A 12,941-nucleotide genomic window follows, 5' to 3' on the forward strand; every position below is an offset into this window, starting at 1 on the left:
AGAAGGGGTCCATGGGCTGCACCAAAGGTGCCCGTGACATAATTTACTCCCCATAATCCCTCCTAGGCTGGAAACCAGGGTAGGATGGGTGACCTGCCTGAACTAAAAGGGAGACTGGGGACCTATAGAAGGGCAGGATCATGCTCAGGGTCATCAGCAGTGTGGTGAAAGTGAATGGGACCTGGTCATTCCTCATTCTCTGGTCTATTGTGTCTGACCCTAGCCAGCCCCTGAGAAGAGGTCCAGAGCCTGAGTTACAGCTCCCACCTCAGGAGGGTGGAGGGTTGGGGGCAGGGGGAGCTCTGGTTCCCCCTCCCTCATTGCTATTTGGAATGTTGATTCCTGTCCAAGAATTCCCCAGGCCCCTGGAGTCCCACGGTCCCGACCCTCTTGGTCTCTTGGGATGACGTCAGTAACAGGGCATCTGTTAGCGATTACCAGCTTTTGGGGAGGGGGGAGAGACTGAAGAGGAGGGTATATTTCCAGCCGTCCTGTCCCCAGGCCGTGAGTGTTGGGGTGGGGGGTGGATGTTCCAGAAGGCAGCCTTCTTTGCCTCAACCCCCAGCCCAGGACTCAGGGGCATGACGGCTGGAGCCTGTCAACTGGAAGGCCGCCCCCCTCCCTCCCCGCCTCCCCAGCCAGCTGCCCTCCTGCTCCCAGAATCCTGCCTCAGCTCCCTCCTCAGCTTTCTCACAATCCCTGAGACCCTCAGACAGCTCTGACTGTGGGAATCTTCGGGGCTGGGGTTGGGGGGGTGGGGAGGAGTTGTCTTGCTTGGAGGACTCTGGAGTCAGATTCCTTGGCATTCAGGCTTCCCATATCCCTGTCTCCACTTAGAACCACTTAAGCGGGTGACACTGATCCTAGCCTCAGGGGAACCAGTCTTGGTCAGCATTCTCCTGATTCCTAGTAGGGCAGATACTCTACAATCTGCACCCCCCCCACCGCATACCTTCAAAACACACAGACACACACACTCACGCTACTTTGGCTACTGCTACATCCAGACCCATCTCCCCTCTCCCATGGGATTTGGAGTTGATGCAGGCTCCACGAGATTGGCCCCGCCTGAAATCTTAATCCATTCCATAAAGAGAGGGAGCGTTGACCTGACAGTCAGGAGAACAATGTAGAGTAGTGGTGGGTAGAGGGCTAGATTTGGAGTCAAGAAGATCTGGGTTCAAATCCTACCTCCAAACCTTACCAGCTATTTAACTCCAGGCAAGCTACACATTCTCTGAGCCTCAGTATCCCCATCTGTAAAATGGGGATATAATACCGTATAGCAGTGGTGTCAGACTCAAAGAGCAAGCAGGGCCACTAATCCATACATAAGGATCCTTGAAGGTGCACATTAATTTTAAAATGTAACATTATCTGTGTTCTATTGTATTTTTATTTATTTTGTTAACTATTTCCCAATTATATTTTAATCTGGTTCAGGCTGGCTGGAAAGTGTTGTGGGCCATATGTAGCCTGTGGGCATGTGTTTGACCTCTCTGCCTTTCGGGGGGATATTGGCAGGCTTAAATGTGATCATCTATGTAAAGTGCTTTGCAAATTTGAAAGCACTCAATAAATGCCAGTTACTACTCTTCGAGCCTCAGCTCTGCCACTTAGGTGTCCCTGGAAACATTACTTCAGATCTCTGGACCTTACTTCCCCCATCTTTAAAATGGGTGGGTAACCTCCAATACCGAAGTTTACATGTTGGCCCCTGATAAAAAACCAGGGGCATATGAAGGAAGGACATCCCTGCCTATGTAGGGACTGCCTTCCATCTCTGATATTTTATGGTCATTAGTCCTCCATGTCCATTCCATCTGGCTTGGCTCTAAGAGCTTTAAAAATGCAGTTGGTACCTCTCTGGGCCTCACTGTCCTCATCTGTTATGTGGGAAGAGTAACACTTGCTCTGTTGACCTCAAGGGATCTTTGTGAGGGTCAAATGAAATAATGGATGCCAAAGTGCTTGGCAAACTTCAGAGTGCTAGACAGACTAAGGCATTTATTATTGATATCCTCTCCTGGTCTCCTGTGGTGCTGGGAGACTGGGATCTGTATGGGTAGCAACTATAACTTCATCCATTGTGAGAGGTCGCTGTGCTCTGGGAAGGATTCAGGTCTAAGGGTCATGGTAGTCAGAAAAAGGCTAGGTGGTGCTGAGCAAGGAACACAAAAATGCCTCACCTCTGTGTTTCTCTGACCTCACAGGGAAGCCAGCCACACATGGGGAAACTGAGCTTCCCCTCTCTTTATCAGTCAGTATCACTGATACACTATCTGCTATGTGCCAGGCACTATGCTAGGTGCTGCAGCTACAAAGACCGAACAACAATTCCTCTTCTTAAGGAATTCAGATTCCCTTGGCCGGTGATGAGTCCAGCATCTGGTCTCCCTGGTGATGGTAAGACTGAATTTCTCAGCTGTCAATCCTCCAAACTACAAAGGTCCCCTACAAACTCCTAAATACAAAGGTTCCACAACTTCTGGTACAGACACACCAGAGAGAATGAGGAAGAGCTGAGCTGGTGCTCTGATAGCTGTCTCCTACCTTGAGACATACTCTATGGCCAAGCCCACAGCTCCCGGCATAGTTGGGTACACAAGATTACCCTACGGACACACGCTTACATAACATGGGACCTCCCAGCATAACACAGAGATGCGGAAGTCACCCAGATTCCTAGGGCCACACTAGGCTGCCTCAGAAAAGCTCCCCTTGCTCTCTTTGCTCTGGGGTTCTCCCATGGATAATCGGTGCGTGCCCAAGTGAAGGGGGGGGGGCTGCATGATAAACACCAGCCCAGAAGCTTCTTGAACATGAAAGTGGCATATCCTCTACAGTGCTGAGATGAATGAATGAATGAATGAGGCATCAGACTTTCCAAGAGATTTCCCTTCTGGATTTTATTTCTGGAAAGATACTTGATGACTATTTCAGAATATCGGCCACCACCACCCAGAATCTGGCAGATGGGCACTAGGAGAAACCTGGAGTTTCTGGGATTCTTTGTTTCACCAAAAGGAAGATCTCATCTTGGCTGTCCCCAGAAGGCTCTGGTCTATCCCCTTCACTAATTTTTTGGATGACATCCCTGAGTCTTAAGAACCTTCTGGATACTCCAATGACTCTTTTCCTCAAAGACTGGGAACAAGGACAGGAAGTGGCCACCCCTTGACACCCCTTGGCATAAGTCCAGATAGGATGAGGACAGGAAGATCCACTCTTTTCTGTATCCTTCTTCCCAGGTCAGCAGCCAACTTGCTGAAGGAATTGGGGCTGATTCTTTCTCCCCTTCAGGCCTCTATTTTTCCCTTTTCATCCACATAGAGAGTCATCTCACTCTAAAAGCTGAAGGAGGAACATCAGATTGAAAAGTGCCATGAACTCTCTGAAAAAGGGAGAAATGGGTTATTAAAACTACTTATTAGCATGATTATTTAAGCTAACGAAGGAATTAGCAAGCATTAATAATCAAAATAGATTGGCTTATGTGATCAATTAATGTAATTAATGCTGATTAATCAATTAATTGAACTGATTTATCTTAATCTTTGCTATTATTGAATAATTGAGCACCTTGTGAGTATACAAAATAAAAATATAAAAATAGGTGAATGGAGCCAGCTATTTTAAATAATTATTATGCTTAATTAATGGAGCTGATTTTTTTAAAACATGATTTTCTTTTTAATTACTGGATTTGATAATACTGGAGAAGAATCAAGTGAAAATATAGCAACTGAATTAATCTGGATAGATCATATTAGTATTTGAGCAAAGGGAGGCCTTGGAGTCATCCTTCTCTTTTTAAAGACTTGGAAACTGAGGCCTAGTGAAGGCAAGGGACTTGCTCATTATCTCAAGGCCAGTGAGTAATCAAGCTGAGCCTGGAAGCAGGTTTCCTTGCAGGATGCAGCCCAGCATTTGTGCTTCTGCCTGCCTCAGACTCATTCTACAGCCTCATGCCTCATGGGGCCTTGGCCCTCAGACTCAACAACTGTTTCTTGGCCCTGTCTGCCCTTCTGCCTTCTTGAACTCCCCAGGGCTTTGCCCTTGAGCCACCAGGCCCTAGGTGGGAGGAACCTAGGCAGGAAAAGCCAGAGGAAACACTTGTTCGATCCCAATGTCCCAGGCCCTCCCTGTTCCCAGAAGTGGAAGGATATCCGGACCTGAATGGCCGGAAACTGTAGGATGAACTGCCTCACCCGGGAAAAACAGGGTGGTGTTGGAGAGGTAAGGGAATGCTTCATTCTATCTCCCTGCCATATACCCTCCAGAGAGGATTTGGAACCATGCAGAGCGTTCCTCTGTCTACCTTAGATGGCTGTCTGTGGCTAAACTATAGGATGAAGAATTGGGGTCAAAAGTTGGGAAGCACTTCCTGCTGCTGCTCATGGTGGGGAGTGCTAACTTGAATCATTAAATGATGGAACAGAAAGGGAATGTAGCTATGAACCAGGCCATCTCCCTCAATTTATATGAGAGGAAAGGGGACTAGGTCCAGAAAAGGATGAAGACTTGCCCAAGGTCATAGCATGTGCATAGAATCATGAGATTTTAGAGTCATCACAAAGGTAGGACTAGCACCCAGGTGTCTTGACACCCAGCTTGGTGCCATTACACCCCTGTTTCAAGAGAGGTTACTGAGAAAGGTTCAGAATGTATCTGTTTAGTACCTTTTAGCCCAGATATAGTCCCGGCTATAGAGGGAGACATCTTAGCCCTTAGCATCCTTAGCCCCTCTCCTTGCCCACCAATCCTTCAATCAACAAGCGGTTATTAAGTGCCTACTATGTGCAAAGCAATATGCTTCAGAGGGGTCCTCCACCTGGGAGAGCTTGGTGGAGTCTGGGGGGATGCACATGGTGATGGTTGGGAGCACTCACTTTCTTCTGTTCTTTGCAGTGTCCAGAGTGGTCTGGAGTCAGGAGGGGACTATGTGAAGGTGAGTACTCCATTGTCTTTCTTTCCCTTTTTCCATCATCTGAAAGGGAGGAAGGGGCTAGTAGTAGGGCTGAGTTTGAGGAAGTTGTACAGGTCTTAGAGTAGTGGGTTACCCCTTTCCAGTGTGCTGCCTCAGAGAAGACTTGAAAACACATAGAACCACAGAACAATGGGAACATAGAACACCAGCCCTAGAGTCCAATCAGGCCTCTGACATTCCCTGTATGACCTTAAGCTCACTGGGCCTCAGTTTTCTGATATATAAAGTGGGGGTTGTTAGACAAGTTGATCTCTGAGTCCCTTCTGACTCTAGATTTATGACGCATTTATGAAATCTCAGAGCTGAGATTGGAACCCAGATCTCCTGACTTCCAGCCTTGTTAGCTCCTTTCACCACCTGCCAACTGTTTCTTATACTCAAGATGAATTGAAGGAGGAGAGATGACAGGATGATGAAGAGTCTGGATGACATATGAGCAATAATCTGGAAGAGGGAGATGGCTTTATCACATGGGAGAGAAAACAGAGGGCAGAAGAAAACCAAGGCAGAAGTTACAGGGAGGCAGATTTCAGCTCAGTAGAGGGAAGGACAATTTAGAGCTGTCCAGCAGTGGAAATGGGCCGCCTCACTGGGTAGTACTGAAGGTAATGGGATCATAGGTTTGAAGCTGGAAGTGACTTTAGATATCTTCTAGTCAAACCCCATCATTTTTACAGATGGGGAAAATGAGGTCTAAAGGAGGGCAAATGACTTGCCCAAGGTCACAGGGGCAGTGAAATGGCAGGATATGAATCCCAGACTCTTTGACTTAGTCCTTTGACAGCAGGGACTGGTTTTTTTTTCTTGTTTGTTTGTTTGTTTGTATCCCTAGCACTTAGCACTGTGTCTAGAATATAGTAGGTGCTTAATAAATGTTTATTGACTGACTGACTCCAAATCCAACATTCTTTTCACTGTAACTTCTGTCAAACATCACTTGTCATTGAAGGGTTACTGCACTGAGAGGAAGCTCAAATGAAATTATTATTATTAACAATAATAAAAATAAAAATCACACTAAAAGGGAGGTTAACTAAGTGACCTCTACTTAGTTCTGGAATTCTAAAACTCTATGCTTCTAATATTCTAAAATTCTGTATAGAAGGCCTATTGTGAGTCCCTTTGTAAGGCAAAGAGTCCCTTAATTTATTCTTTTAATGCAAATAGGATTTTTTTTTTAAATTCATTACAGTTGATTGATTCTGAACTCACTCCTTCAATAAGATGTTCAGGGCCAGGAGTATGTTTATGTAGGGGAATCTTTAGCGCCTCCCCCCCCCCCCCCCAATAGAGCACGAAATACCCTTAGCCCGTTCTCCCTTCAAGACCCCACTATAAAGTTCTCTCAGGGGGTTCTCTCGTCAGCTCCCCCAGATCCCTCCCCACATGGTAATTCGTCCTAGGGACATGACCCTTTCTATCTCAGACCTTCCTACTGCAGAGCCTAGGAGACCCGGGATGGAGCTGGCCAGCACTCCGGGAAGGAGAAAAAGGAAAGGGGATGTAAGAGAGGAGAGGGAGGAGGGGGCGAGTCTGGAGGCAGGCTGAGGGAGGAACAATAGCCCCCTCCCCTCTCCCTGGCTGGCTAGGGGGGTGGGGTCTCCCCGCCCCTCCCTCCCTCCCCCCACCTCCCTGCTCCTCCCCTAACAAGGAGATGAGGTAATTGAGGAAGAGGCACGGACCCAAGCTGAGCGGCTGCTGGTGGCCCCAGCCCTGGTCCCAGCCCAGCTCAGCCCCTCTCAGTGCGCCAGCCCCCTACCACCTTGCTAACCCCAAGTGAGTCCTTGGGCTCCTGCTGCCCCCGGGCCCCGAGCCCAGAGCGGCCAGCGATGACGGAGCGCTGCAGCCTGTGGAGTGCCCTGTCAGCGGCGGCATGCTGCTTCTACCGGGGCTCCTTCGTGCAGGTGAGGGGTCGAGGGCTGGTGGGAGGGAGGCAAGAGGATGCCCTTTGCCTCAGGGCTTCAAAGGGTCAGGTGGAGTAATATCCTGGACCAGGGGCCAGTTGTTTAGGAGCCGAGGCAGCTGAGCCGAGGACACCTCAGGGTTGTTTCTATAAGGGGACAGCGGCGGTAGGCAGGGGACCATGTCATTCTTATGTGTTGTGGGGCTTGTGGCTAATAGGGGACCCCTCTTGCCTATTGGCTTCATGTTTGGGGTCAGAAGAGACAAATGGGTGCTGCCCACTTGGTGTGTAAGGGGGTGGGTGGGTGGGTGAACCTACTGCGGGGCTGGCTGGTCTGCCGCAAGGTGAGGGAAAGGGGGGACCTGCCCCCACCCAGAAAGGAGAGGGTGCTGTTCTCTCACTGACCCCCATCACCAAGCTCAATGTCCTTGTCACTTGTGGGTGACAGGGGGAACACCCTCCATTCCTTCTGCCTCCCCCACCCCCTTCCCCTGTAGGTGGAGGATCTGGAGGGAGCAGCCGCATCTCCAATTCTGGTTTCAGGACATTGGTCTGTGCCTCCCCCGGTGCCAGCTCATTCTGCGGAGCTAGAGCTCTATGGGTCAGAGGGAGGCAATGGGGTCACTGTCTCCTGCCGAGTGGCCCTTGATGCCCCGAAGGAGTTCCCTTCTACCACAGCCCCTTCCCCTCTACAGCCAATCTGGAGCTCTGAGCCTCTTCAAACTTGGGGAAAGAGAGTACAGTGGGGAAGAAGGGGATTGTTCTCATTGTATCCAGGGGACTCTGATCTCTGGTTTCTGTTCTGTGGCCATGCTGGGGGCAGGAGGGTTGGTGAGGAAAAGCTTTGGGACTTGGGACTGGGCTGGTGCTTAAGTGCAAACCACTTACCTGCCCTTTGGAGAATTGCCTGGGGTAGGAGTAGGGGTTGGGTTTGGACTGTTGCCCCAGCAGGCACTGTCACATCTGAGGCAGGGATCTCAGAACCCGGCCTGGCTAGTGCAGGTATGGGACTAGATCCTGGCATTGAAAGAGTTAACCAAGAGCCAAGGAGCCAGGGGAGGGGGAGGACCTCAGTCTCCCTGGATGAGCATCAATCTTGGATGTGTTAGGCTTCCATAGGGTTGGGAAACTGAGGCACGGGAAGGGTTAAAAGAGAAATCAAGTGGGAAAAGGGGGCTAGACAGGAGGAGACTAGTCACACACCCCCAGTCATTGCTTTGCCATCTTCCCTTCACTTTACCATCTAGGCTCCAGCCTCTTTCAGGGAGACAGAGAGCTGATCATTTCTCCCTTTCCCTGTTTCCCCCTCTCTCTCACACACGCTCATCCCTGAGCCCTGCATGAATGACTGGCCCCCATCCAGCTGACAACAGCATCCCTGAGGCCTCAACCAATCACACACCAGCAAGCTGGGAAGCAGTGAGATCATCTCTGGCCAATGACAGGGCAGAGAGCGGATGCAGCACCGGGGACTCTCTTCTATCCATCCGCTCTCCAGCATCCCCTCCTCCCCTAGACTCTAGGGGCATAAACCCTCTGGGTTTAATGTAAGGACCCCTAATGACAAGGAGGTGATAGGGGCTCAGGTGTCCCCCTACCCTAAGCTTTAGGGGGATCTTTTCAGCTGTAGTTTGCATGGGCTGGATCTGTCTGTCTTCAAACTCTTCACTCAGAATGTCAGAGCTGGGACAAGCTAAGATTCAGAGTGGAGCCGTGACATAAGGTGATACAGCCCATCTGTAGAACAGACCCTGTCAAAAGCTCATTTGCACTGAAACACGTTGTCTCCCTTAGCTCTCTGGGTCTTGAATTTTGGAATGGAGTTGCTTAAAGCAATGACCAAGATAGAGGCTGGACAGGGGAAGATTTCAAGATACAAATTTCTCTTGCATCCTCCCCCCAAGCTAAGTCAAGGCAACTGCTTTTCTTCCTGTCCTGTCCTGATAAGGGAAATAGCAACCCCTCATCTCCCTCCCTCCTGGTGCTATTCTCCCAGGCCCTAGGTCTCTCCAGGATTCCGTCAGCCTCCAGCCCACTGGGAATGGAAAAGCCAAGAATAACTTGTCGAAGTTCACACCTGTGGCAGGAAAAGAGGGAGGAGGGAGGACCAGGGCATCAGGTGTCAAATTGTAATGACTGGAGAGAAAGAAAAGGCATAGAGATGTAGTGGGAAGAGGGTTGGCTTACAGTCAGGAGCTCTGGTTTTGGAAAATCCTGGCTCTCCCACTAACTCTCCATGTGACCTTGGGAAATCCCTTTCTTTCTCTGGGCCTCTGCTTTATCATCTGGTAAATGTGAATCCTCATTTCTGCCCCGCCTACAACCTAGGATGACCTTCTGGATGGGAAAGCTCTTTCCAGAGACAAGCGAGGGATTCTCCTTATTATTGGGGAAATCACCTTCCAGACACTGGGCCTCAGTGCCTCCAGGGATGGGGGAAGCCATTTGCAAAGGGATCAGATAGGAGGATGTGAGGAATTCCCAATCTGTGGCTAACACCCCCTGTCTTTCTTTTCCCAGTTCTCAAAGGAGAAGTACATATTGGATTCTTCTCCGGAAAAACTTCACAAAGAACTGGAGGAGGAGCTCAAACTGAGTAGCACTGACCTCCGAAGCCATGCCTGGTACCATGGCCGCATTCCCCGAGAGGTGAGTGGGGGCCCAAATGCCTGGGGCCTGGCTCTGGTTCTCAGTGAGCTGTGTCCAGATGAGCCTAGCTTCTGGTGATTTAAAAATGGTTCTCACATTTGCATCTGCCTGGATGCAGGGGAAGAGATGAAAGTTGGAGTGTGGTGATTGTCCAAGCTGTGTGGAAGGACAGGGTTAGTGTGGACTTTCCCACAGCCTGGGGTCATAGGTTCCTAGGACTTTAGACCTAGGGTTGGAAGGGATCTCAAATGCCATCCAACCTCTTCATTTTAAAGATGAGGGATTGAGGCCCAGAGAGCAAAAATGACCATGATTACACAGGTAGTGAGTGGCAGAGCTGGGAAATTTCATTCATGACTTGGGTATTATTGGCTTTCTAGATGGTGGCTAGAGGCAGGAAGAGCCTTAGTAATCCAGTATTTCCAAAGGCTTAAGAATCTCTGGATCCTCTTCCTGAGAGAGGAAGGAGCTAGGCTTTCTGTAACTGATGCTCCTACCTCCCAGCCTTCTGTTCCAGCCCCGGTCCCAGCCCACTGTATATATCACACTCACAAGATAGAGCTTGCTCACGGACTTGAAAAATACAATTCAATAGTATAATCTGTGTAGACTTCCTAGTGTGGGAAGAAAACCTCCATGGAGGCAGAGTGAGGTTTGTGTGAGCAAGAGTCAAACAGTTGCTTTATATAGAGTGCCCCCTCCAGGGAAGCGCTCAAACACTGCTTGGTGGTGGTGACAGTCATTGGTGGTGATGATGGTGATAACAATGTTGGCAATCATAGTGGTATAATAATGGGGTTGGACAGCGGCAATGGTGGTAACGCTGGTGATGGCGATGGTGATAACAATAGTGACAAGCATACTTATGGAGGTAATGATAAGAAGGCTGATGATGGAGAAGTGAAGGTGGTAAAGTGACTGATAGAAGTGATAATGAGGATGGTGGCAATGATAATGATTTAGTGATGCTGGTGATATAGGAACTGTAGTAGTGATGATGGTGGTGGCGGTGGTGACAATAATGTTGATTACGATGACATGAGTGTGGACGTGTCTGACTTTCTCGCTTCTCCTGCTCACCCAGATACTTGGCTCTGAGTGTAAACTTCCTCTGCCCCTTGTACCTTGGGTCTTGATATCGACATGACCCTGCCCTTCTCTCCTCTCTTCCCTTTTCCCAAGTTCCAGGTTCTGAATACGTTTCTCCACAGGTCTCAGAGAGCTTGGTTCAACGGAATGGTGACTTCCTCATCCGTGACTCACTAACTAGCCTTGGTGACTATGTCCTCACCTGTCGCTGGCACAACCAGCCCCTGCACTTCAAGGTCAACAAGGTTATGGTGAAGGCCAGTGAGAACTATACCCATATCCAATACCTCTTTGAACAAGAGAGCTTTGACCATGTACCTGCATTGGTCCGCTATTACGTAGGAAGCCGCAAGGCTGTGTCCGAGCAGAGTGGAGCCATTATTTACTGTCCCATCAACCGTACCTTCCCCCTGCGTTACCTGGAGGCCAGTTATGGGCTTGGTCACAGCAAATCTGGGGGCCCCGCCAGCCCCTCCAGCCAGAAGGGAGGCCACATGAAGAGGAGGAGTGTCACCATGACCGATGGGCTGACAGCAGACAAGATAACCAGGGGCGAGGGCTGCCCCACCAGGTAACGGGCCTGCAGCAAATCACTTCTCTTTCCTCTCAGTTTCTCCCTCTGTAAAATGTAGCAGTTGATGATATCTGAGGTCCCTTTCAGCCTTGGCATTCTATGTTCAGTGGCTCTATGCTACCCACCGGTGTGCCTACCTTGTTCTTTTGAGGGGAGGAAGAGAGGATCCTTGTCCGCCTAGACCTTACTGAGCTAAGATGAGATTCTCCTTGATTTCTCAATACCCTATATCACCTGGTGGTAGAGCTAGGAGAAGGAAGTAGGGTCTTCACCATGAGTGTGTGCACACTCCCATTTCCCCCAAGGAAGGGGATAACAGTGCCCAGGACACTGGGCACTGACATAACTTTCTTCTAGAAGGCTTTATTGTGGATAGGACCCAGGCACCTGGATCCTAGGACCCCCTTTTTCTTCCCCAATATGTTTTCTTGGTCTCTTCTCAAAGACCTTTCTATAGTTTATCATAGAACCCCAGAATCCTTACCCATTGGGACTTAGCCCATGACATGAATGAGAGAAAGCCACTCCTGGGTCATTTCCTCTCTGTGCCCCCTGGGCGAGGAGGTACCTACTTTCATCCTGGGCCTGAGAATGTTGGAAAGGGCCTGGTGCTGCTTGAGCCTGGATCAATCCTGGGTGGGCAGCAGCAGAAATGCTTGTGGCCTGGAATCAAAGGCTGAAACCTGTGCCAAGAACCACAATGCATGCAATGAAGCCAGGTGTTAGAGAGCATGGAGGCCCTGATGGGCTCCGGGAGCTCAGAGCTGGGACACCACCCTTTACCTTCCTCATCATCCCTGCCAGCTTCTCAGCCCTCTCTGTTCCAAAGGAATGGATTGAGGTCTGTCCACTCTGAAGCAGGTGGCATAGATGGTGCATTTGGTCTCTTCACTGTGTACCTCCCCTGGGAAGGGCTCTGGTTTTGTTCTCCAAAGAGAGCCAGACAGATATCCCAAACCCAGGGGTTAAAAACTCTATGTTATCTGGGCCAGTTTCAGAGAGAGAGAGGTTCTGTGGGTGAAGGGTTAAGTGAAAGGAAGAGAGGGAGGGATAATGGGATTATGTCAACTAGGTTTCACTCTGAGGAGTAGACACTGAGGCACATGATCAGGGAGAAACCTTGCAGCCTGATCCTAGAAAGGGGCTCTCTGCTGAGGAGGGGGAGAATCAGTTGCAGACATGCTTCTTGGTTTCACTGGTCTCTGAATGAACCATCCTCCTGACCTCAAACCTCCAATGTTCAGAATGATCAGTCCAGACTTCGTAGGATAGAGGAGGGGGATGTAGGGAAGGGAAGACATTCTAGGGTTAGGAAACCTGGACTGGAAGGCTGGGGAACAGAAAATGGAGGCAGGGTAGGGAAGGTCGGGCAGAGTAATGGAGGGGCCCAGGACAAGAGGACAACAAGTGGGGATAGCCAATAGTGGAGGGTACCCAGGTGAGACAGGTACTGAGCTGAGGGGATGTACTCTGCTCTTCTCTGGTCTGCAGTGTGTCTCTGCCTCCTCACCGTGATACCATCCGCAACTGTGCCCTCAGCATGGACCAGATCCCAGACCTGCACTCCCCCATGTCTCCCATCTCTGAGAGCCCTGGATCACCAGCCTATAGCACTGGTATGGCCCTGCAGGAAGGGAAGAGGGAAGGGAGGGCTGGCTACCAATAGCCTCTCTGGGCCTCCAACTGCGAATTGTTATCTGTGTGTGTGTGTGTGTGTGTGTGTGTGTGTGTGTGTG

General features: G+C 49.8%; 1 protein-coding gene across 1 annotated transcript; it reads left to right on the top strand.

Moving 5' to 3' along the window:
- Positions 1-4,207: 4,207 nt before the first annotated feature.
- On the top strand, positions 4,208-12,821 carry LOC114040405 (SH2 domain-containing protein 3C-like; the record flags this gene model as incomplete). Its single annotated transcript, XM_027858500.1, has 5 exons — positions 4,208-4,239; positions 4,912-4,951; positions 9,414-9,542; positions 10,754-11,202; positions 12,697-12,821. Coding segments are annotated over 5 exons (775 nt in total), but the record flags the coding sequence as incomplete, so codon positions are not given.
- Positions 12,822-12,941: the final 120 nt, after the last annotated feature.

This window comes from Vombatus ursinus, unplaced genomic scaffold (genome assembly GCF_900497805.2).
Source record: "Vombatus ursinus unplaced genomic scaffold, bare-nosed wombat genome assembly UNPS02013079.1, whole genome shotgun sequence".
Classification (NCBI taxonomy): domain Eukaryota; kingdom Metazoa; phylum Chordata; class Mammalia; order Diprotodontia; family Vombatidae; genus Vombatus; species Vombatus ursinus.